This window comes from Ctenopharyngodon idella, chromosome 22 (genome assembly GCF_019924925.1).
Source record: "Ctenopharyngodon idella isolate HZGC_01 chromosome 22, HZGC01, whole genome shotgun sequence".
NCBI classification, from domain to species: Eukaryota; Metazoa; Chordata; class Actinopteri; order Cypriniformes; family Xenocyprididae; genus Ctenopharyngodon; species Ctenopharyngodon idella.
Window position 1 is genome coordinate 19,824,244 of NC_067241.1, and position 25,890 is coordinate 19,850,133.

General features: G+C 37.0%; 1 protein-coding gene across 11 annotated transcripts in view; it reads right to left on the minus strand.

Moving 5' to 3' along the window:
• kif1b (kinesin family member 1B) overlaps positions 1 to 25,890 on the minus strand; it is an 85,523-nt gene that overhangs the window by 36,989 nt on the left and 22,644 nt on the right. For 5 of the 11 annotated variants that reach the window (XM_051879156.1, XM_051879165.1, XM_051879162.1 and 2 more), the window contains exons 3-21: positions 18,169 to 18,245; positions 17,813 to 17,992; positions 17,527 to 17,592; positions 16,405 to 16,583; positions 15,085 to 15,196; positions 13,306 to 13,383; positions 12,986 to 13,051; positions 12,854 to 12,871; positions 12,565 to 12,640; positions 10,797 to 10,875; positions 10,506 to 10,648; positions 10,044 to 10,085; positions 5,867 to 6,078; positions 2,974 to 3,053; positions 2,623 to 2,698; positions 1,541 to 1,620; positions 1,142 to 1,248; positions 867 to 950; positions 350 to 530 (exon numbers count right to left, since the gene is read on the minus strand). In XM_051879156.1, coding sequence (XP_051735116.1) covers positions 350 to 530; positions 867 to 950; positions 1,142 to 1,248; positions 1,541 to 1,620; positions 2,623 to 2,698; positions 2,974 to 3,053; positions 5,867 to 6,078; positions 10,044 to 10,085; positions 10,506 to 10,648; positions 10,797 to 10,875; positions 12,565 to 12,640; positions 12,854 to 12,871; positions 12,986 to 13,051; positions 13,306 to 13,383; positions 15,085 to 15,196; positions 16,405 to 16,583; positions 17,527 to 17,592; positions 17,813 to 17,992; positions 18,169 to 18,245 — 1,936 coding nt within the window. The remainder of the gene's footprint in view (positions 1 to 349; positions 531 to 866; positions 951 to 1,141; positions 1,249 to 1,540; positions 1,621 to 2,622; positions 2,699 to 2,973; positions 3,054 to 5,866; positions 6,079 to 10,043; positions 10,086 to 10,505; positions 10,649 to 10,796; positions 10,876 to 12,564; positions 12,641 to 12,853; positions 12,872 to 12,985; positions 13,052 to 13,305; positions 13,384 to 15,084; positions 15,197 to 16,404; positions 16,584 to 17,526; positions 17,593 to 17,812; positions 17,993 to 18,168; positions 18,246 to 25,890) is intronic. The other 6 variants (XM_051879161.1, XM_051879164.1, XM_051879159.1 and 3 more) reach the window with 5 other exon arrangements.

The window sequence follows — 25,890 nt, forward strand, 5'->3', positions numbered from 1 at the left end:
TGGCCCCTGGCTTTGGTTGGCTATCCAACCCTAAACTATGCATAAGCTGGGATCCACACTTCCCTTGAAGGAATTTTGCCAGTTTGAATACAAGTTCTACATGCAGCATATAAGGTATTAATTCGATTACCACAGAAAATAATTTAGACTCATCCTTAATTTAAATTTATATATATATATATTACAGTAAGGCACTTACAATGCAAGTACAAGGGGGCAAGGCAATGTATTTTCATTGTAAGTGCCAGAAGGCTTGAGTCAAAATTATTTCATATAAGAAAATATGATTCTTGTATTAAATAAAATGTTGTCTTTAATAAAATCCCAATGATTATTAGAGCTTTCGTACCTCTTCTCCATCTCTTGTTTCATGTCGATACCCTGTTTCTCCAGCAGTTCTCTTTGGGCAAAGGTCCAGTCCACGGGCTCTACGGGGGTCTCCGCTGTTGGGGTCTTCTCACGCTCAGCGCGAGCCTGCTCAGGGTGGTTAAACCGGAAAACGTGGTTCTTTCCCATGATAATGCGGTTACCTGAGGAATGGGAAACAATATAAGGGCCGATAAACTAGTTTTGCGCATGTATTATCCACCTTATTTTTTGCTCAAATGTACAAGTCTTTCAATGTTAGCCACAGTCAGTTATGCTGCTTTTTGTTGTAAACTGGTATTTGCTATCATATTATTTTTTATCGTAATCATAAACACTAGTTTTACTGCATTTTGTTATCTACTTGCAGTGGCTGATGAAATTGCACACTCACAAAAAAATAGATTACTTTTTTCACATTAGTTTTTATATGACTACAATCAGATTAAACCAGAGCTTAAGAACTGTACAACTGAAATGTGCAGCTATCCGTGACTCACCTGAGCGCAGCTGGACTGCAGAATTCACACGTTTTCCATTAACATACGTTTCTGATCCCTCACATGGCTCCAACGTGACAATCACTGTAGGGACAGAAGACAATTCACTACCTCCAGCAGATTTTCATTGAGTAAAAGCTTAAAGAATAAAGGAGGGGAGATAATATTTGACCAAAGTTAATTTGCACTGAGCTGATCATGTCTGATTTAAAAGTGTTTTACCGTCGTGAGTTGAACACAGATAAATGGAGCTAAAGATGTAAGTGAACACTTACCATGTCCGTTGGCATTTCTCTCACTGCGGAAGATACAGTGCTCTTCCTTGATGTGCGCTCCGCTTAGAACAATATCCTGTCTTCTTTCTGCATCTGCCTGGCCCACCCTATCAAAACAAAGACATTCATTTTAATTACCACAGGGATACTCCAACATTACCTTACAGCACTATAACAACGTGCAATGCAACAAGCTTTCTGCGACAAGCAACTTGCGTGCGTGTGTGTGTGTATACAACTGAAGAAGTACATAAACTCATGAGGAAATCCTAACATCAAAGCAGTAAACGGCATTATGTCCTACCCTTGACTAGTTGGATATGTAGCAACCATAAGATGCCTCAGTGCAACATACAGACAGCTATAAAACTTCTGACAGTTATGGAAGTGATTTCATACCTTGTTATTCCATCCTTGATATAATAGAGCAGACATTCTGACATCAAAGGATCCTCATTCAGGTTCACCAGGTGAGGGGTCTGCAGGGAAACAGGGTCAATGAGAATGCCAGACAAGTCAGACAGACAGGAGTGCCTGATGTCACTACAGTTACATTCACAGGCCAATTAAAAAGTGAAATAATGAGATTAATTGTCATCTCAATAATTACAATGACTCACAGAAAGTCATAAAATTTGGCTTCTTCAATATGCCACATTAGCCTCTATGAACTAAATAATTACAAACTACTGCACATCATTATCTATTACTATACCACCAACCTTTTTGGGTGAAAACACCCCATTAAAGTCAGTATAGAGTTCACATGGCCTTTCAATGAAAAGCTATTGGATAGCCAAAATGACAAAGAGATGAAAGAGAAAAAAGGAGAGAAATTGAATGAAAACATGAATAAGTAGACAAATAAGGCATCGTTCTAGACTGAGGCAGGCTAACTGTGTTGATGCCGAATGTTAAATCAGTAACAGCTCTGAAGTATTCGCCCTTGTATATCCGAAAACCAAAAACTTTTTGTCCTATTTATTAAAAGAACTGATTTGAAAATTGAAAATAAAAAAAGAACTGATTTGATTAGACTCATGAGAGCCATTCCTTGAACACTACAGCATGCTGATGGATGTACATTTGTTTCTATTTCCCACGGTCACCGAAATTAAGAGTGATGTGGGAAAATTAAACTATTCAGTAATACACAATTAAGGCTTGCTACAGGAACTCTAATTTTTTACAAATATACGGGGAATGGGGGAAAAACATTAAAAAAAACTTGAATTCTACAAACCTGATTAGAAGAATAAACACTAAAGTCTTCAATAGACAGTGATGTTGGTCGATCAGGACCAAACTAATAGGATTCCATTGCAAGAGGCAAGCAAAACAAAAGATAAAAGAAAAAAAAGAATGGAAGGAGAATGATGGATGATGAAATACGAAGAAAGGCCCAGACATGAGGACATGAGAAGGAGCTGACTGGTGCGGAGAGTAATGGTGATTAATGACGAGGAGTTCACGTGTTGTACCTTTTTAGGAGAGAAGACACCCAGTGTTCCTCCATCCTCCCGTATGGCCACTCCCATCTCTGCCAGCAGCGCCTCTCTGAAGGGAGGGAAGGAAAACATCATGGACATTACAATCAACACATTTTTATAACCTTTTCAGTTAGCAACGAATGCATTTGGAAAATGTATCTTTAATACTTCAATGTGCATGTTAGTGTTGAGGTCAGTGTTGTGTGACAGCTACTTGAGTCTGGTACAGACTCGCACCAGCTGAGTATGCGGACACATAGCAGACACTCCTCATGGGCATGATGGGTATTGGGCACAGGGACAATAGGAAGGGAGCCAGATGGCACCCAAGCCCTCACTGACCTCTCCATACGGATGGCTTCAGTCTTCCTCAGCTTCTCCTCCCAGGTCTCGTTCAGCTCGGCTATGATCTTCTCTGACTCCTACAGGACAGCAGACAAAGAGGGTCAGCATATTTCAAAGGATAATTTGGAAGTTTATGATGGGAGGTATAAGACAGGGTCTGAAATGGCTAAATATTGCTGGCATGATAATATCGATTAGAATCTTTTGGAGATTTTTTAATGTTTTTTGAAAGAATGTTCACCAAGGCTACATTTCAAAATCAATCTATTTCTGTATATATACACACTACCGGTCAAAAGTTTGGAAACATTACTATTTTTAATGTTTTGGAACGAAGTCTCTTATGCTCATTAAGGCTGCATTTATTTCATAATAAATACAGAAAAAACAATAATATTGTGAAATTTTATTACAATTTAAAATTATGGTTTTCTATTTTAATATACTTTAAAATATTTATTTCTGTGATCAAAGCTGAATTTTCAGCATCATTACTCCAGTCTTCAGTGTCACATGATCCTTCAGAAATCATTGTAATATGCTGATTTATTATCAATGTTGGAAACAGTTGTGCTGCTTAATATTATTTTATAACCTGTGATACTTTTTCAGGATTCTTTGATGAATAAAAAGTACAAAAAAATTAAATATCAGCATTTATTTAAAATAGAAATATTTTGTAACAATATACACTACCGTTCAAAAGTTTGATAAAAAGTGATAGTAAAGATTTATATTGTTAGAAAAGATTTATATTTTGAATAAATGCTGTTCTTTTTAACCTTTTATTCTTCAATGAATCCTGAAAGAAGTTTCACAGGTTCCAAAAAAAATATTAAGCAACACAACTGTTTTCAACATTGATAATAACTGAGTATCAAATCAGCATATTAGAATGATTTCTGAAGGATCATGTGACACTGAAGACTGGAGTAATGATGCTGAAAATTCAGCTTTGATCACAGAAATAAATTATATTTTAAAGTATATTAAAATAGAAAACCATAATTTTAAATTGTAATAATATTTCACATTATTATTGTTTTTTTCTGTATTTATTATGAAATAAATGCAGCCTTAATGAGCATAAGAGACTTCGTTCAAAAACATTAAAAATAGTAATGTTTGCAAACTTTTGACTGGTAGTATATATATTATATATATATATAATTAGCACCAGGTCGTCTTTTCCATACACTTGCCATTGTGACCTGCCTGACCTGTGTGTAATACTAAGAAGCTTAAAGCTTATTCTGCTATTCAGCGCTGTGTTAAATCAGACACAAGTTATGGGGAGGCCATAAATTTCAGGGTCTATGGCTAAAACAGAAAATCTAGGCAATAAGTCTGTGTGCAAAGGGCCAACTGCCTGACATGGGGTCAAGAGCAGTAAACACAGTTAAGTATGGGAAGCCCAACACTCATTTTCCTCTATTGTGTCTGTGCCTTATTGTCCTTGGCTGGAAGGAAGACCAGAACCATCTGGCCTGAGGTACAGGAAGCTCCTCTAGATCCTTCCTAAAGGGTTAACACCCCTGCCATCTGTCCATGTAGAAAGTAACACTGTGGCTTCTTTAAACCTGTGAGCTGATGCTTCTGAGAAACCCAGATCACTATAGAGGACTAGGAAAACTGGATCATCATTATTATCAGATCTGTGCATACATATACGCGACTAAACATCAAAAGTTTGGAATAATTATGATTTTTTTTGTTTTTGAGACTCACCAAGACTGTTCAGAAATAAAGTAAAACAGTAATATTGTGAAATATATTATATTTAAATAAAAAAAATAAAAAAAAACAAATAAAAAAGGCTATTTTAAATTGTAATATTTTAAAATTTATTCCTACATTTTCAGCATGATCCTTCAAAAATCATTCTAAAATTTCGCATAACGGTTTTCACTGTATTTTTTATCAAATAAATGCAGCCTTGATTAACATAAGGACTTAAAAATCATAATTATTCCAAACTTTTGACCGGTAGTGTATACTTTCAAGTAAGAAATGGGTTGTATGCAGGGCGATCACAGAGATCAGGAAGTGATGGGGTCTGATTATGTTAATGATTGAGGTCAAGGATGTTCTCACTTTCTATTATACATCAATATTTTTGGCTAATACAAAAGAACAGGTCTATTTCTGGCTGATTTCCTGCCGAACTGCGTCGGAGGTTGACGTCACTAGTGCGTGCAAATTGCCGTAACCATGGAAACTATTGCCTGGAAGCTGTAGCCACGTATACTTTCTCTTTTCCTCCCTTACTATCTCACACATTTACAGTGAGTCTCAGTGATCGGTTTCAAGCCACTGGTGGGTGGGCAAGTATGACAAGACAACCTTTTCACTCCCTCAAATAATGTAATATAATATATGTTTTGTTTTACATGTAATCTTAATCATAATCTACATCTCATCTTAATTTGTTTTTATTTAATATTTATATTAACATTTAATTTTTTAAATAAAAATGTAAAAAAATAAAAAATTGGTATCAACAACCCAGAAATTCCACTGGTATCGACTACTGAAACAACACACGTCACAGGTGTTTACAGACAGCTGGTATGTCAGATATCATTCATTAAGGCACAATCTGTCAGAATGAAAGCATAACAACACAGATGAAGTCCTTGAAATACCTCTCAGGTTACCATGGTGATCCAGAGTAGAGTATACATATGCATGAGAACATGCAAATCATTACGAGTAGAGCATTTTGAATATAAAAGGTCACCAGGTGCCTCACACACCTCCATTATCTTATTACACAATGTCGCCTAATCAGTTTTGATTCATTTAAGAGGAAACCTTTGTGATGCCAGGAAATGGCTATTAACTTAAGCCCTTGAGCCTTCTTTTGTTATGAAAATGCTTGTCCGTGTACCTTCAGCCTCTCGATGGCCTCTTCTCCACCCGGCGTGGACATGATGCGCTCCTGGATGCTCGAAACGGACTGCAGCCCTGCCTGGCTGCACAGAGAGCCTAAGGACGGCGATGCCGTCAGGCAGCCCATAGGTGCTGTGGAGAAATGGCCAGGCCGTTGGTTCTCTGAGGCAAGCAAGTATCTATGCTTATTGTTGTGTATATCTTTCAGGTCTGAGCCACAGAGAAGAGACAGACGACGCAAGGAGAAGCAAAAGTGGTGGAGACAGAAATGTAAGAGAGAGTACGAGAGACAGACAGAAAGAAAGGAAGAAAAAGGACAAAGAGGAGGAAAGACCAATGTAAGACACACAGTTCACATCAAAGGATTACAACAAACACGCCAGTCAGACGCACAGTTTTCACCTCAGGTTGTTCAATGGAGGCACGTTTATGTACCCAATAATATATAAAAATCCAATTCACAAGTCTTTGTCTTATAAATAATGTCGTTAAAACAAGATATTAAACCTGTTTTAGAGAATGTATCTTGAATTTTTTTCAATTGTTAAGTATAAACCTCACTACATTTAGCTTAAAAAGAAATGAAACACAATTAAACAAATCAAAATACACTTCAATTCAACATTCATCATTCATTTTTGTCTTGTTAAATATTATATTTTATTCGGAAAAAGCATCAGAACACAGAAATAAAATTGGTTGTGATGCAGTTGGTGGCTGATTTTCAATTCAAGATACATTTTTGGAAGGTAAATTTATTTTGTTTCAAGAATATTAATTTTGACTACTGTATATAATACTTTTTACATTTTTAAAGTATTAACTAAAAATCACAAATTCCAGTATATGATATTTGAATATGTGGATCTTAGTATTTTATACAATTTTGCTTCTTAAGTAAACTTAACTAAATTTAATTTATAATTATAATTTTTAGTAATAATAATAATAATAATAATATATTTAAATAATAATAAAGTTTTATTGATTAAAAGGGATAATTCACCCAAAAATGAAAATTTTGTCATCATTTACCCACCCTTAAGTTGTTCCAAACCTGTATGAATTTCTGTATGAATTACAAAAGAAGGTATTTTGAAGAATATGGGTAACCAAAACAGTTGATGGACCCCCATTGACTTCCATAGTATGGAGAAAAAAAAAAAAAATACAGCTTTGTAACAACTTGAGGGTGAGTAAATGGTAACAAAATTTTCATTTTTGGGTGAACTATGCCTTTAAGAACTGGATTTTTTGCAGTATATGCACTTATTTTAAGTGTTAATATGATTAATGTTAATATGACTGCCTCTGAGGAGTAACAATCAATAAATATGCATAATATTTAATAAATTATGTAATAATATTTAACAACATGTGACCTTAAAGCAGTGCAGCTGATCTTATAAACACTTTTAAATGTGATAAATCACTTTTTCTTTTTTAATTTGACTTGATTTTGACCTGGGTGAAAACTGACACTTCTCAGAAGAGAGAGAAGAGTGATGGGGTGGGGGGGTTGCATAAAGGTCACAAACCAGGAGAGGGTGGCTTGGGGTGGTACAAGAGCTTAATGATAACATGCTGCTATTTGAGCTATAAAATGTCTTTTCCACGGGGCACGTCACTCTTAAAGTCAATGTTTGGCAGCCACTTTTTTCTACTGTGACTGAGAGGTGGAGTGCGCTTTTTAAAAACTCTCCCAGGGAGCTTTATCACAGTTCAGTCGAGCTTTCTGCTGTATATTCACGCTACTGGATTTTTCCCCACTTCATTTATCTGAAAAGACTCTCCTGAAGCAACTAGGCCAACATGGCGGCGTAGCAGCGCTGCATTACATTACTGTTCATGCGTTCAGATGATGCGATTGAGGCCGCTAGCACACAGACCACGGCAAGCATTTCAGTCAAGTTAAAACATTCACTTTCCCAGCGCCATATGGTTGTAGCGGTAGAAAGCACAGTGTGCGTTCATCTCTCTGTGATATCAAGAACTCCCAGACAGATAGAAAACCCAAATAGCCACCTGGGCTCTGATTCGGTTCTGCAGATTTTAAAAAAGGTATGCAGAGCTTGCGTAAGAGGATACAGTGGATACAGGGATGGGAGAGGACACAGACGCACTTGGACTAAAGCGATACGGAAATACTGAGGCTACGTAACACTACGGTATTCTTACACTTCCACTGCAATTGCTATTCTGCAAATGTAAAATGATGAAAACATGCACCTTTTCTCTGATAGATCATTGCTTCAGTTTGTAAACTTAGCAGTGTTCTAACATCGTCAATATCGTGACCTGCAATGAACAGTTAAATGACAATAAAACCTCACTAGAGAAAAAACAAAAGAAAAAAAGAGGGTAAGATTCCAATAAAATTCAGTCAACTAAACATGATTAAAGGTTTGACATTAAAGAGATATTTCACCCAAAAATAAATTTTGTCATAATTTTTTCACCCATTTCATTCTAAACCGTATGACTTTCAGCTTTATTAACTTTAATTAACCCATTATTCACTTATATTCTTCCTTTAATTGAGAATAAACAGTTGTCTGTTTAATCACACAAGCTATTGATTTTAAGCTGTATTTTGTCTTATTCCATTGGCAAATTTTGTTACAAGCCTAAACCTCAATAAGTTTTGCTTAAAACAGGTGGAAAACCCAATGGAACAAAACAAAATACATTTTACATTTTTTACATTCATCATTCATTTATTATTTACTGATTATTTCATTTGAAAGTTTGCCAAAATATGGAAATATAAAGAGTTAAGTTGCAGTTTCATGATATATACACTACCAGCAAAAGTTTGGAAACATTACTATTTTTAATGTTCATTTATTTCATAATAAATACAGAAAGAACAATAATATTGTGAAATATTATTACAATTTAAAATTATGGTTTTCTATTTTAATATACTTTAAAATATAATTTATTTCTGTGATGCAAAGCTGAATTGTCAGCATCATTACTCCAGTCTTCAGTGTCACATGATCCTTCAGAAGTCATTCTAATATGCTGATTTATTATCAATATTTTATAACCTGTGATTCTTTTTCAGGATTCTTTGATGAATAAAAAGTTTAAAAAAAAAAAAATCTGCATTTATTTAAAATAGAAATCTTTTGTAACAATATATACTACTGTTCAAAAGTTTGGGGTCAGTAATTTTTTTCTTTCTTTTTTTTTTGAAAGAAAGTAATACTTTTGTTCAGCACGGATATGTTAAATTGATAAAAAAGTGATAGTAAAGATTTATATTGTAAGAAAATATTTATATTTTGAATAAATGCTGTTCTTTTCAACCTTTTATTCATCAATGAATCCTGAAAAAAGTATCACAGGTTCCAAAAAAATATTAAGCAACATTATGAAATAAATGCAGCCTTAATGAGAATAAGAGACTTCGTTCAAAAACATTATAAATAGTAATGTTTCCAAAGTTTTGACTGGTAGTGTACCCTGAAAACATATTAATATTATATAATATTATATACAATTTTACATCTAAATTTGTCTTTTAATTTTGACAATATATACTGTATATAATAATATTTCATTATGTGGATATTCAAATTATATACAATTTTGCTTAAGTACATTAGTTAACCTAACCTAACCCTAAATGCAAAAAATAGTGACTTGGAATATAGTTGTATGTCTCATATGAACTACTTTTACGATTTGTAATGCTGCTATTTTGGAATTATAAGTAATATAAATAAGTAGAAATCGCCTTTCCTTGTATGGAAACTAAATCTAGGACATTCTTGTGTTTCACAAAAGAAAATACAGATTTAATGATAACAAAATGTTCATTTTGGGGTGAACTATCCCTTTAAGTGCTTCCAGATGCAGTCTATCAGATCTATCGTGCAGTGGGGTGGGGCTGGGCTTATTTGGAGGAAAGCCTGCCATTAAGACTGCATCATGCCAGACAGTCTATCAAATTAAGGTAAGAGCAAGCATAAAGCCTGCTAGTGGCATGTTAACCGATTCCAGTCCATCCCATATTTTATCTTGTTTGTCTGGGATTCCTTGTGGTAAGAAAAAAACAAAATTGAGGCATGCAAAGCTGACAGGTTTGTATTCCAGAAGCGATGAATAAGCTACTGGTAGCGAGAGGGGAGAGCGAAAGGATGCGGCCCCGTCACGCGTATACACACATTTGCTTCCACTTCCAAGGCAATCATCCCCCATTGGCTCGACTGAAGAGAAGCAGGAAGAACAGGAGAAGGTTGAGAAGTCAGAGGACTAGTAGAGGAATGACTGACGGAGGCAGTTAGATTTGACTAGACAAAATATTGTGAAGACAAACATGAGAGGGAAACACTTGACTTTACATAACTGGTATGTGATGTGTGGTTAAACTGGACATGTGTTGGAAAACAGTATTATCTGTTTCTAACCATGATATGTCCATACTAATGCTAATCTCCATCGCATGTTGATGAACAAATGAAGACATAGAAGGAACAACATGAAGACAATGCAAGCTTGCCAAGACTGCGGCATTAGATCAGAGCTAAAGAATTCACCACTTGTGAGCTCAGTAAGTGACCTCCCGTTTGTCTAGCAACTGGGCATGCATGTCAGTGGCCATTGGGGTGCGCTGTGCCTTGACTTACTGTCCAGGATGTCCCCTAGGCCTTGGGCACGGAGCAGTTCCTTCAACCGTGTCACCTCGTCCTTAAGCTCCCGCACCAATTTGGCGTTGGGGTCCTCGTTGATCACGGCGTTGCACTTGATCTGCTTGGCTCTGTCCGCATATCTGTGAATGAGCAAACAAAGACAATGATCCAAACAGCCACTGATTTCACAAAAGTGTTTTTATCTAGAACAAGAAAGCCCTCTTATCACAATCAAGATCTAAGGGTGGAAGTCACACTGCTTGATGGGAAGTAGGAGTGAATTCTTACCGGAGTGTGCTGAGAGTTTCATCATAGTTAATGTCAGCAGGGCTCAGGGCGGCCACCATAGCTGTCCTCGAGTTTCCTCCTGGTTAACGAGCACAATTATGCAAACAGTTAGAAATACCAAAGGGCTTTTCACACTTGAAATATTTAACCCTGGGTCATTTTAAACCTCGAATCCTGGGTTATCATGCCTCACATAATTTACCCAGGGTTAACAATTAATCCTGGGTATTCATAAGCTGACGTTTCACATTGTGCATCCCTAAATCCTAGGTTAACGTTATTTGCATATTTTGCAGTGTCAGTGTAATTGATTGGACAAAAGCAGCAAGTGACCTGTTTACATAGCTCTAGCATTGCGCATCTTCATATTGCCGACTGACTATAAAGGTAAGAAAAAAACGGTCTAAACTGTTGACATTTTTACTCTCAAACACTGAACTGTTTTTATACAATAGGGCTTTCCACACTTGAAATAGTTAACCCTGGATCATTCTAAACTCCGGGTAAATGGAATCCTGGGTTATCTTTCACACTGCTCATAATTTACCCGGGGTTAACAATTAATCCTGGGTATTCTGACGTTTCACATTGTACATTCCAAAACGTTCTTATTTGCATATTTGTGGTGTCAGTGTCACTGATTGGATAAAGCAGCACGCAACCTGTTTACATAGATCTAGCATTGCGCATCCTCATATTGCCGACTGTACTATCGAGTTTATATTGAATGGACATTATAAAAGGTAGGAATGAAACAGTCTCTTCTTCCCTCAAATTGTCACATTTTCTGTCAGCATTTGACATTTTTCCTCTCAAAAGCTGAATTTACTGTTTATATACAATGCGCAGTGTTTCCGTGACTGTCCGAAGCAGGCAAATATGAGCACGCGATTGGTTGTTTGTTGCTAAGCGTCTAGCTGTAACATTCTAACACTGCATCCTTTCACATTTCACAAATTTGGCACTGCAATGCGGAGTTAACACCGCAAAAGCGCTGCTAACCCTGCTCCGGAGCAGGGTTTCATAACACCGGGTAAAAAGTGGTGCTAACCCCACTTCTAAATTACAAGTGTGAAACGTTCCTTTACCCGGGGTTAAAAGTGGTGTTTAGAACGACGATAACCTGGGGTTAATTGCAGTGTGAAAAGCCCTCAAGTACTGCAATTAAAAAAATAAAAAAATAAAACATAAAAAAAGATGCAATTTTAAATAATAAGTGTTTTCTTTTTCTGTTAAATTATTCAAGTTAGATTTAAAATGATTATTACATTGCATTACGTTTGATCTTGGGGAGAAACTCTATAAAGTGGGTTAAAATCTCTGCAATAAATTTAATACAACATAACAGCAAAACACCTCGAGTTGAAAGTGATTCATTTGATAGCAATTGGTCGGCATCTAATGAGAAAACTTTAGTTCTATCAGTTGAATATAAATAATATTTAAATGGAATATTTCACCCAAAAATAAAAATTCAGTGAATAAAGGACTGGGTCTGTCAAGCTCAATAAGCAAAAAAAATAAGCAAAGCAAAACATTATTTTTGTTTTAAATAATAAAACAAATCAAAACATCATTATTTTTGTTTTGTTTAAAATAATGAATTTACATTTTTTGGGGTGAATTATTCCTTTAAAGCCTAATCATATTACATGGACAGAGAATTGATGGATTATTCTGAAATATAGTCAATTCTATTTTAATAACTGGTATCCATGCATTATAGTAGAAATGCTCATTTATAACCATCATGGATCATCTGACATACCTAAATTCTCTCTTAGCAGCCATGTCAACACTGAGTCTCGGTAAGGAATGAAGTCTGTCTTCTTTTTCTTCTTGCTCTGTTTCAAAACAGCCAGTAAAACATGTTGGAATACAGCAGGTAAATACAGTTACTGCTATATTAATGAATGGGTTTAGGAAATTACTTGATGTATGAGACATCAAGACAGGAATAGGAGACACTAATAAGACAACAGGTTACATGGATAAAGGTGGATCGGTTTAGATAGAGATGGTTCAGTGGTTAGTGACCATACACGGGGAAAGATTACCTTGCTGGTACAGTTATCCTGAGAAGGGAAGCATTGCCAGGAGAGAGACACACAGCACACAGAGTTACAGTACTGAAAACAGGCAGGCAAACAGGCAGAGAGAGAGAGACAGGTATTACGAATACTACTCACCACCTCAGCCAGGGCCGAAATAACCTTTCCTAGTGTAGTTAGAGATTTGTTGATGTTTGCTCCTTCCTAGAAAGCGCAAACAGAAAAAAAAAAGAATATTTGTTTTTTAATAAACTATATTTAAATCAAACTGAATGCATTTTAGCTTAATATGAGCTTAAAACAAACAAGACCTTAAATGCACTATGACCTTTGTGTTTTATGTTCAGTCACGCATCATGCATTCCCTGAATATCTGTGGCGTGTGGAGGACAGTGCAGTCATTTTACATATGGTAGGTGGTGGTGGAGCTCTAGAGAGGCTGTAAAATTAGTCTGTACCTTCAGTCTGGTTCCTTTGGCCCCTGTTGAGTCAGCACGCTCACTTCCTGCCAGATCCACCAGGCTGATTTTGCTGACCTGAAACCAGACAGCACAGATACTTTCAGACTGATCAACACACACTAAAATAAGACACAAAGGATTTTTTTTTCATTCTGGCATACTATGTATGTGGGAGTCTATTTTTTTCCCATGGTTTTCAAAGATTTGTGTCTATTAGGAATAAAAGTATACACATATTTTTGATATAGCGACCTCCAAATGAATCAATTCGATGATTCAATCAAACTGATTCGGAAAGCATTTGTAAATCATTTGTTCCATTAGTCATTGAGCTAAACCAGGGGTGTCAAATATACGGCCCGCAGACCGAATACGGCCCACAAAGGTGTTCAATCCGGCCTGGGGAATGAATTAAACAATAATAAAAAAAATAGAGATGTATGGCACCACTTAGTTTTATTTTGGCCAATCTCTTTTCTGGACTTGTAAGCAAACTGCTTTGCAATCATTTCCCAGACTGTAATTTGTGTGGAAATATTACGAAGTCTGTAAACAGGACGTTAAAGAGAATACGGATGCAAAGAGAACATAGATGCGCCAGCAGAGGAAAATACTGTACCAGGCACAAGCTCACTGTTCATGAAATATAAGAAGAAAAATATAAATATTGAGGTTTATATAAATGTATCTCTGAAGAGAACTGACAGAAAAGTTTCGAAGGCATTTTCTTTTCCTCTTTATCTCCGTATAAAGTTTTGTTTTCAAGCGCAGCGCTGCTTAGTGTACAGCGGTAACCAAGGAAAGGCTATATCGCTGCTGTTCCATAAGCGCCACCTACTGACAGAGAGTGAGTTTGCATTTTCATTCAGTCCATCTGCAATTTTTGTTTTGTGCAGGTGTCTTATGTAGCATAATTTCACAAAATTATAGTCAGACCATGCTGTTTTTGCTGTAAATATTGAAATTATATAATCAAATTTAACAACTGCTCATGCTACAGAATCGGCAAATTTGCTTGCAAAAAAAACTGGTCTTGGCCATGAAAAATCAAAATCGGTGCATCACTAATAAAAAATATAATATAAAAGTAAATAAAAATAATACTTTTTAAAATTAAATAAAAGTAATATTAAATAAAAATGTAATAAAGTTTTTTCGCTGTAAAAACAAATGCCGTTTTCAAAGAGAAGTGTGTTTTTCTAGTTTTCTTGCAAATTAATTTGTAGTTTGTTGGGTTAATATTAAATGTAACTGTCAGCACACTAAGGTTTAAAAAAGGTAATTCGGCCCGCACATGGTTACCTTTTTTCCTATCCGACCCTCAACCTAAAATGAGTTTGACACCCCTGAGCTAAACAGTTCAATCATCCAATCATTTTGGGGTACTGTAGTAAAATCATTGGTGCATGCATGCAAAACTAATTGTGCTAAAGAATGCTTGGGTTATCTTTTCATTTTGTCGTGCTTGAGTTCGGGCCAGCGGTGCCGCTGCCAAACTGGATGAGTAATATTAGAGCGAGGGCTGAGGAGAGACCTGTGTAGTGAATCTAATGTAGTAGCTCTGTACAATAGCTATTGTGTCCGTGGACCCCATAGAGCTGTCTTTGTGTCTACAGCAAATACACAATGAGCCCCACAAACAGGATGAGTGGGACGGGTCTCTTTCTCTCAGTTTTCCTTTCTGCTTGGTTCAGGATTTGCTGACTTTGTGTTGCAGGACTAATCTGAGCTCTGTGAACTGTCATAATGGCTGTGGATGGGTGTAAAGTATCCAACCTTCTCTGTGGACAGGTCTGTCTCGCTGTCATACTTCTTCTGGGTGAAAACGATAGTGAAGACAGCGTGAGACCGGCTGCTTGTCTCGTTCATGTTGGTGGCGGCAACAGTTCTGGGGACAAAATGAGTGTACAAGTGTCACACACTAAATATACATATAAATATAAAATAAATATACATAGAAATAGAGTAAAACAAATAGTAAAGTTACCTCAGAAATGTGTATTAATGGATATTATTTAATGTTATGTATTTTGCCTCTCAATTTATTAGTAACTGACTTTTCCCATGTGAATTTAAGTATTTGAGGTGACCTTATTTTTAAGACCTGTGTAAAGGTGCATATCACATTAAAACTAGAGTAAACCCTGAACTCAAAGTCATTTTGTGGGAAAAAAAAGTGAAAGTTAATAAATAAAAGTATAAAAACTAATAAAGCATTTTTTTATTTGAACTCTGACCTCAAAATTGAAACTGGAGTCAACCCTGAACTCAAAGTAATTTTGTGGAAAAATAAATAATGATAATAAGTAAAGTGTTTAAAAAAATATATATATATTTTTTTTCATTTGAACCCTCAAAATTATTAATGTATTATAATATTTATTATTATTTAGTTATTTATTATTATTTTAAAATTATTTTGAGATCAGGGTTCAAACTTCTTTATTGTATTTTTGTTTAAATCACAATTTAATTTAGTTTTATTTTTCTCACAAAATTAATTAAAATATGAATTAAACAAAAATACATTAAATTTTGAACCCTGATCTCAAAGTAATTTTGTGAGGAAAACAAACAAAATATGCACTACACAAAAATACTATAAAAGCATTATACAAATTAAAAGCATATCTTCTATTGTCCCACCCACGTTAAAAGTACAATTGAAATATAGTAAATTAATTTGGTACTATCCGCATGCTATTATAGGCTAGGCTTTGTCCCTTTATCCACACAAGGGGTCTTCGGCCTGAAGAAGGTGGAAGTTCCCTGCTTGGGAAGTTCATATACAGCTCTGTAAGCTTATCACCAGAGTGTGAGAGAATAATCCTGGAAAGTGCTAGTAAGTGCAGGAACGAGACATTAGCACAGCTAATGTGCCGGATATGGCACAGGGAGCGATGCTCTCGAGAGAAACAGACTTTACATGTCACACTCTCCACAAATAAACCTTGGGAATCAGTATGGGAAGATTGTAGAGGACATAGAAGCATGCTACTCCTTCCCTAGAGTCACATTTTCCACATGACTGTCAGTCAGAGTATCACTGGAGGATATAACAATGATATAACAACATATACACAATTTGTCTCTCACCTGGCTTTGTTACCAGCATCCATGAGGTCAGCTATGTCTGTGTAAGAGGTGACGGCCAGTTTCGAGAGGTCTTCCACATACGGCCCAAGTAGAGGATGTTCCCTGACACGCAAGTTCCCTTTGTTCTTAGGGTTTAGCAGGTCCCTCACTCGCTCACAGTATATCTCCATATAAGCCACCTACAAGTGAACATATAACAGTTAGCTAGAATATATAACCTTAGATAAAAGAATTTATATATTTCTGTATTAATCTAGTCCGCCAAATTCCACATGTTGCCTTAAAAAAAGCCAAAAAACTTCAAAAGTCAAAAGATACACTATCATTCAAACGTTTGAGGTCAGTAAGATTGTAACAAAATCAATACTTTGTTTCAGCAAGGACAGGACGCATTAAATTGATCAAAAGTGACAGTAAAGACATTTATAATGTCAAATAAATGCTGTTTTTTTGGAATTTATATTCATCAAATAATCCTGAAATGTTTCTTGAGCACCAAATCGGTATATTAGAACGATATCTGGCGACTGATGACTGGAGTAATGGCTGCTGAACACTCAGCTTTGCATAACAGGAATAAATTACATAGTAAAATATATTCAAATAAATTTTCTATTGTTTTTACTGTATTATTTATTAAATAAATGCAGCCTTTGTGAGCATAAGAGACTTCTTTCAAAAACATTAAAAAGTCTTACTAACCCCAAAGTAGTGAAAAGTAGTGTATATTTTTGAAATTGATTTAAAAAATTCTGAAAAAAAGAAAGAAATGCATTATATATATCCACCATAACTGAATCCACAATCTTTTTTAGATCCGGACACATTCAGTTGTCTTCAGTATATCTTTGCAAACAATTATGCATCATACTAAAATTAAATGGCGTCAAAGCAAATATTCACAGCATATTTAATACCACTGCCAATTTGTTTGTAGCTGAACATGTTTAGCTCTCAGGTACTGAACTCTTGAGTGGGCTCTGATCAAACCCATCACCCTCCTCTGCTGAGCTTAATGCTTTTATGGTAACACCGCAAAAACAACATTTCAACAGATTAAGGAGAGCGTGTGAAGTGAGTCACAGGAATGGACTAAGGAGTCATGGTGTGTCTGCTGCTCACCTCCACCGAGAACGAGATCTCCTCATTGTTATTGTCATTGATTTTCTCAAAGAGTTCTTCACAGAGCTGGGAGGGGGACAAAAGAGCACATTAGGAAGGAGAGAGAGCAATCGATACAGAGCACAAATAACTGCTGGACGTGCTAGACGGAGCGCTAATGCCTTAATGTCTTCTGGCAATGTCTGCTTTGAGATCAGAAACATTTCAGTCACTGCTGGGCTCTTACGCATGTCTTTTACTCTGGATCCATTAAGGTGATACATATACTGTGATATTAGATTCATACCTGAGGAATAATGCCTTCCTGTCCTTCCTCTTGCTTGCCCATCATGGTGTAGGACTTGCCAGCTCCGGTCTGGCCATAGGCGAAAATGCAGACGTTATATCCTTCAAAAGCATGCTGCAACATCTCTTTCCCGATGTCATTGTACACAAGGCTCTGTGATGCAAAGCTGGGGTCGTCCGGCTAGCACAGAAATTAAGAAAAGGGAACAAAACACATTGAGTCTGTAACTTTATTTTGGAGGATGATTAATTACAGCTGTAAATTTGACCACATGCACATTTTATTGTCCACTGAGTCAGCTCAGCAGAAAAAGCAAAAAGTGCAGGAAAAGGACAGAAGAAGAAAAAGAGACTTACCGAGGTGTGAGACCAGTATGAGTAGTCAAAGCTGAAGGATTTGGGTGCTTCCTTTGGGTTCTTGGGGTTCAAAATAGCTGGAAAAGACAAGAAAAATCAGTATTTTTACTGGCTTCAGTTTTTCACACAAAAACAGAAGGCGTTCATACTATGGCTTTAGAGGATACACCTAGTGGTTGACCAATATGGGTCGTTTCAAAACCCAATGATGCCCTTATGACGGCTTCTCTGTGTGCATGACTCGTGTGTGTGTGTGTGTGTGTGTGTGTGTGTATGTGTGTGTTTGTGACACGGACAGGAGATTCACAGACAGTGCACCTGTACAGATTTAAGTTATTTTTTGCATCTTATCGCGCTTAAATGGTTTAATAGCAGTTGAATTAATGAAAGCGTGATCACATAATGTAACGCAAGCTAAAGAATGATGAAAAAACGGATGCTGTGTTAAATATTTTTAACGCGTTAAACTGAAAAATGCCTTAACGCGTTAATTTTGACAGCACTAATTTATTTTAATTGTTATGGCAATAATATAATTTGTAACATAAAAATTAAAATAATGTATAAATCATTAAAATAAAAATGTTAAATTGAATATTTTTGCAGAAATTTATAAATTTAATGACTGAATATAAAAATGTGTACTCAAAACAATAACAGACAACAGTTAACACAAACAAACTGTTACAGACTGCACAATAACACACCATTAAATAATTACAAAAAAGTAATAAACCTGAAATAAAATAAAATGTATGATTAAAAATTAAACATAAAAATAAAAAATTATTAAAAATAATTAGAAATTTTTTTATTTATTAGAAATATTTATATTAATAAACACAATAATAGTATATAAATAATAATAAAACAACACTGCCTGGATCTCATTAATACCTGAGAAATAATGTCCTGCACAAAATCATTATTAATGTCTCTAAACTATTATCTGATATCAAAGCCATGTATGATCAAATGAGTTTGAGTCAGCCTTCAAGTGGCCATTTAAAATTTCTAACATTTCAATTCCTCATGAGTTGAATGAGAAATAAAAGAGTCACATGTGCATAACTGCTCCACAACCACTGTAAACCACTTGTTTGGGTGCTATTTTTGTTTTCAACAATCGAGAGAGTGGAAACATTCAATCCAGTAGGGCCTGTGTAAAAAACAAAACTGATGACTCAAAAATGTCTTTGTGTGGGATCAGCAGGTTCACCTGTTGCATGTGATTACCCACAATTCTTCCCATTTCTCACAGCACAATTGAACTTTTCCTGTTTTCTTTTGACGGATATCTCACATACTGTCCATTTGCTCTCAGCAGGTTGCTACATATCCTTGCAGTCTTAATAAACAGGAATCTACAGGCTTGTCTGGTATTTAGCATGTTTAAAACATTCAGGCCGACCCTCATCTCAACAACTCCACACCGTCAGAACGCTAAGCCTGGGAGTGAGCAGCTCAAAAGTCTGCGGGACCGCAGGAATCTACTGTAGGATATTTATAGGTATCAGAAAGCCAGCTGCTGCAGTCCCCTCGACTGACACCGAGTTGGCCGGCAGGGCCCCCGAGCGTGTTCAGGCCTTGATTCGATCCAGACAAACGCATTCCACCAGCAGAGCGCAGGGTGGCGAGGTCAGTTGGCTAGGTGGGCGGAAAAAAGAAAGGATGACTGACGAATGGGATGAACACGCTGCTGTTATAGCAACAATCCAAACAACATTACAACAACCTTTCCTGCTCCCGCTGTAACAAAAGTGACGGATCAGCCCAGAAATAGAGAAATGTGGTGTTTTTTTCCTCTTCAAAGTGTGCATGGATAGAAGAGAGAATGGAAAGAGGTGCGGATTATACATCAAAAGTCAATGGTCTAATTAAGCACAAGGTTCTCTGCAGATGAGGACGTTTGAGCCCCCTGCAAAGAGTAAATCCCCCAGCAGCACCTCTGGGACACTGGCTAATCTCACAGTCTTCATCTATTATTCAATGGAAACGAGAGGGGAGGGCTGAACACTGAGCCTCTTCTTTCTGCAAGATACCAGTCAAATACTAGACTAGAAGGTATATAATGAATATTCAATATACAGCACTTTCCGTAATGATTTTGCTGGTGAGTAACTGAATTGCCGAAATCACATACTGCCAGAGTAGGTAGTACATTTGATTAAAGTTCCCCATTATGCTATTTTAAAGGTTCCTAATTTTGTTTTGGAGGTCTCTTACAATAGGTTTACATGCATCCAAGGTAATAAAAAAAAAAAAAAAAAAAAAACGTAATATAACAATATAAACTTAAAGGTGCAATATGTAAAATTTACTGTCCGCTAGAGGTCGCTGGAGGCCTATTCAAAACAAAGGCGTAGCTTGATGATGCCAAGTTTGAGCGCGGAGTCTTGGCACATGTGGTCTTCACCTCACAGCCGGTGAAAAGAATCGGGATAGGACTCGGGCAGAAATCATGTTCATGGTTGCGATTATTAACGTTACTGAAGTATGAAGCAAAGCAGGACCGAGTGTTGTGGGAGCTGAACGAGGCCGCTGGAGCGATTGCGCAACACACGCCTCACGAGAAGCAGAACTTTTATTATGCCACAGTCGCCGGCGCCGCTTCCGCTTTTCTGGTCATGAGTATGAGGTAACGCAGCTCTGTTTATCATATTAGATACATTTGAGAGTGTTGAAAATGATGTTATAGCGTTACTCTGTGCGTTCGCTCGGCGGCTGCTGTGAGACACTGTTACACACTGCAGTAAGATAGATCGATTTTAGATTATCATATTAAATGCTGGATGGCTTGTGTTGATAAATGGCATGCAATTAATTTTAAAACCGTATTTTATGATACAGAAAATTCTGTATTACTGTTACTAAAAATAAAGCTGCATCTGATTATGCTATGTTAGCTACTTCACAAAATAGTATTTTTCTCTGAGGCATGGTAAAGCATGGTACTCGCAAAAAATCAAGAAAATTAGATTTAAACAATAGGACTAAACGTGTTGAGCTATATAACAATAATTAGTTTTCTGTCTATAAATATATCAAAACAGTTGTTCCCTTGTCTATTAAAACATGTAAATATTAAAGCGTCTTTGGTGTTTCCATGGTTTCTACAAAATAAAACCGGAAACCGAGGGTAACGCGGGTATGACGCAATTGACAGGCGACTCCTCACACGTCCTGGAGCCTTGGTTAAAATTGCAATTTTCTCACGATTTACAAATAGTTGGAAACATTTGGGATATTGTAAGTACTCAAGTGAACAAAATAAATAACACTGGCCTAGTGGTTTTTGGATATTGTACTGCAAAATTCTTACATATTGCACCTTTAATAATAATAATAATAATAATAATATACATTACACGTCACCTCCTACATGGTTGTTTAAGAAATGAAAAGCTACGCACTCCATCAATTAGGGTTAGAAGAACTGTTGCCAAACATATAACATGCTAGAAACATAATCACTGCAATAATGATCCAATCATAAACTCTTAAGCATTTGCCTACTTAATTCCAAACACCGTCTTTTTTGGTGTGGTATGAATGCAATCCCAATGTACAATGTACATTTGCACTGTCATGTGACCTACGGCGTCAGTTGCATTGCTTCTCCGCTCTTCAAGATCTCCCATGGCCTCGTGGAATAGTTAAGTGCCCATCAAAGCACACTTTGAATCTCTTCCAGGTTCTTTCAGCAACTATTTTTCGTCCTTGCATGGCCAATGTGATGAGAACAGGCCTGTGTCATTCTGAAGAAAGAGAGGCTAAATAAAGAGCGATTACACTTCTGACCTAAGGCCAACTGGAAACTGGAGCATTGGACACACAGGGATTTACATTACCACAGTCTTTCTGCCCCTTTTTCCTGGAACAAAATGCACAGAGGGACTATAAATGCCTCTCCCATCAACCACTGTGTTGTTCACCCATCATATCAGAACACTGATGAGATGGGAAGATCAGCGCGGGGGCCGAAGGACAGATGGACAACCGGCAAGTCTGGCCTTGCTCACATACGCACATGCGTGGGTCACTCACACCTGTTTGTCTCATTCTAGAGCCGCTACTATGTCTTCTGACACAGACAGGTTTCATTCTGCTATAGTAAATGGGAAGAGGTTTTGCATTCAAAGCCCATATAAGCACTTCCTGTTACGTATTAATTTAAGTCCCTAAAACTTGGAAGGAAAACAAAAACACAAAGAGTTCAAATTATCTCTTGCCATTCTATCAACGTCTCCTACGTCAACACTGTTCACGCAAGCCATAGCAAAAGTTAAGGCCTGTTACCATGACGACCACCACACTGAACAGTGGGATACAGAAGTAAGAATCATCATCTGCGTTATACAATTTAATTTTGTACTTCCCCCTCACAGACGTGTGCTGTTTTCATTTTCAAGCTTGAAATATCAAACCAAATTAAGTGACAATTGTAATACCATTACACTGTTAAAAATTCGTTTGAAAATCCCTTAAATCTGGCTGAACATGTAGAAGGCTCCAAATGAAAGCATTAGGATTTGTAAATTAGACATTAAGCCAGACATTATGCCTGAAAAGATTCAATATACATGAACAGAGAAATGAGCATACAAGCAAATCATGCTATGCTTTACTGTATGCTATATACAGTATCTTACAGAAGTGAGTACACCCCTCACATATTTGTAAATATTTTATTATATCTTTTCATGTGACAACACTGAAGAAATGACACTTTGCTACAATGTAAAGTAGTGAGTGTACAGCTTGTATAACAGTGTAAATTTGCTGTCCCCTCAAAATAACTTGACACACAGCCACATGTCTAAACCGCTGGCCACAAAAGTGAGTACACCCCTCAAAAATGTCCAAATTGGGCCCAAAGTGTCAATGTTTTGTGTGGTCACCATTATTTTCCAGCACTGCCTTAACCCTCTTGGGCATGGAGTTCACCAGAGCTTCACAGGTTTCCACTGGAGTCCTCTTACACTCCTCCATGACGACATCACGGAGCTGGTGGATGTTAGAGACCTTGCGCTCCTCCACCTTCTGTTTGAGGATGCCCCACAGATGCTTAATAGGGTTTAGGTACCCTCAGCTTCTTTAGCAAGGCAGTGGTCGTCTTGGAGGTGTGTTTGGGGTCATCATGTTGGAATACTGCCCTGCGGCCCAGTCTCCGAAGGGAGAGGATCATGCTCTGCTCATTCATGGTTCCCTCAATGAACTGTAGCTCCCCAGCACTCATGCAGCCCCAGACCATGACACTCCCACCACCATGCTTGACTGTAGGCAAGACACACTTGTCTTTGTACTCCTCACCTGGTTGCCGCCACACACGCTTGACACCATCTGTACCAAATAAGTTTCTCTTGGTCTCATCAGACCACAGGACATGGTTCCAGTAATCCATGTCCTTAGTCTGCTTGTCTTCAGCAAACTGTTTGCAGGCTTTCTTGTGCATCATCTTTAGATGAGGCTTCCTTCTGGGACGACAGCCATGCAGACCAATTTGATGCAGTGTGCGGCGTATGGTCTGAGCACTGACAGGCTGACCCCCCACCCCTTCAACCTCTGCAGCAATGCTGGGAGCACTCATACGTCTATTTCCCAAACACAACCTCTGGATATGACGCTGAACACATGCACTCAACTTCTTTGGTTGACCATGACGAGGCCTGTTCTGAGTGGAACCTGTCCTGTTAAACCGCTGTATGGTCTTGGCCACCGTGCTGCAGCTCAGTTTCAGGGTCTTGGCAATCTTCTTATAGCCTACACCATCTTTATGTAGAGCAACAATTCTTTTCTTCAGATCCACAGAGAGTTCTTTGCCATGAGGTGCCATGTTGAACTTCCAGTGATCAGTATGAGAGAGTGAGAGCGATAACACCAAATTTAACACACATGTTCCCCGTTCACACCTGAGACCTTGTAACACTAATGAGTCACATGACACCGGGGAAAGAAAATGGCTAATTGGGCCCAATTTGGACATTTTCACTTAGGGGTGTACTCACTTTTGTGGCCAGCGGTTTAGACATTAATGGCTGTGTGTCGAGTTATTTTTGAAGGGACAGCAAATTTACACTGTTATACAAGCTGTACACTCACTACTTTACATTGTAGCAAAGTGTCATTTCTTCAGTGTTGTCACATGAAAAGATAGAATAAAATATTTACAAAAATGTGAGGGGTGTACTCACTTCTGTGAGATACTGTACATGGAAATGTTCTTTATGTACACAATAACTAATACTATAGTACAGGAGTTCTCAAACCCGCCTCCATTTAAGAACACTAATTGTGTGTAAAAGTGTGGATTTCCTACTTTGATAAACACATCAAACTTGTAAATCATATGTTTAGGGGTTTTTTTTTTATGTCTTTTTGGAGATGGTCCGAAATTAAAGCGAAGGCGAGATATTTAAAGTTTTACATTTTAGCCGTTTTTCCACCATCAGGCCAAACGGTTTTTAGAATGGTAAGGAACGGTTCTAGTTGTGTTTCCACTTGAGCCTGGTACGGCACGGCACGATTACAAAAGCTGTTCTCGGCCCGGAATTCTCGGAACGGTTGTCTAACCGTGCTGAATCCTGCTGGTAGAATTCGTCACTCAGGATTGGACACTTGTATGTTGCCTGGCTACCAGTTTCTCTGTAGCTGGCTGTGCTCTATTTGAGCGATGTAAACACAAATTAATAATAAAATAAAAAGAAATATCTGATCATCCTCTATAACGCGGTTGTTATTTACATCTCATATCATCAGTAAACCGCTGCCTTACCAATGCAACGACAGATGCTTTTGTATTGCATTCCAAAGAGCTGCCGAAATGGAACGGTTACGCAAAGTGAACCATTCATCCCTGACAGTGAAAAAGCGGCTTTTGCCTACCTCTTGTTGTGTTTTGTTCATAAAAAATGCTGACACTTAAATGAATTGTTTTGCCAATTCTGCACTTGTTATTAAATGCATTTTGAATGCAAAGGGCACTTCATTTTTTTAAAAAATTTGTGTTGATTTTTTATGCATATTATGCATGTTTATTAAAAACAAGTTTTGTAATAACCAATTGTTCTGGACCTTTGACATTCAAGAAAATTCAGATTTGGACCTTTGAACGTAAACTGCTAGTAGTTTACATTTCAGTACCTCAGTTCAGTTACTACTGTCAACAAAAAAAATCATATGCCATTTTATTAAGAGTAAAATGGACTAAAAAGAATGAATATGAAATGACTAAATACTGACTAAATTTAAAAAAAACATTTAAAGTCTGCAGTGAAATCAAACTTGACCTATTTAGTTTGTTAGTACACATTACTAGTCTTATAGTGAACAATTAAATTGTGCAAGTTAATCCAAAAACAAAACAGTCTGTCTCAATAGTCTTTAGTCAAAATCTGAAAATGTGCTTCCCATCTGGAATGGCATTGCTCCTCTGATGACTCGGGCAGAACATCCTTAATAGCCCTGTCCTATTTAATAGTCTGTTTCAATCTGAAATATGTCACAATACTGAAGTAAAGTCGATCACAGCTTCTGGTTCATGCGGGCTTATTTAACATGTGCATGTCTGTTTAAAACTGAAGAAAAACATGACCATTGACTAAACATTTGATTCAAAATGCATTGGCAGGTTTTTACATTTAGCCAATTTTTGATGTACAGTGTACTTGTTTTGCTTCCAAAACAAACCACAACAAAAAATAACAAGACAAAAAAAAAAAA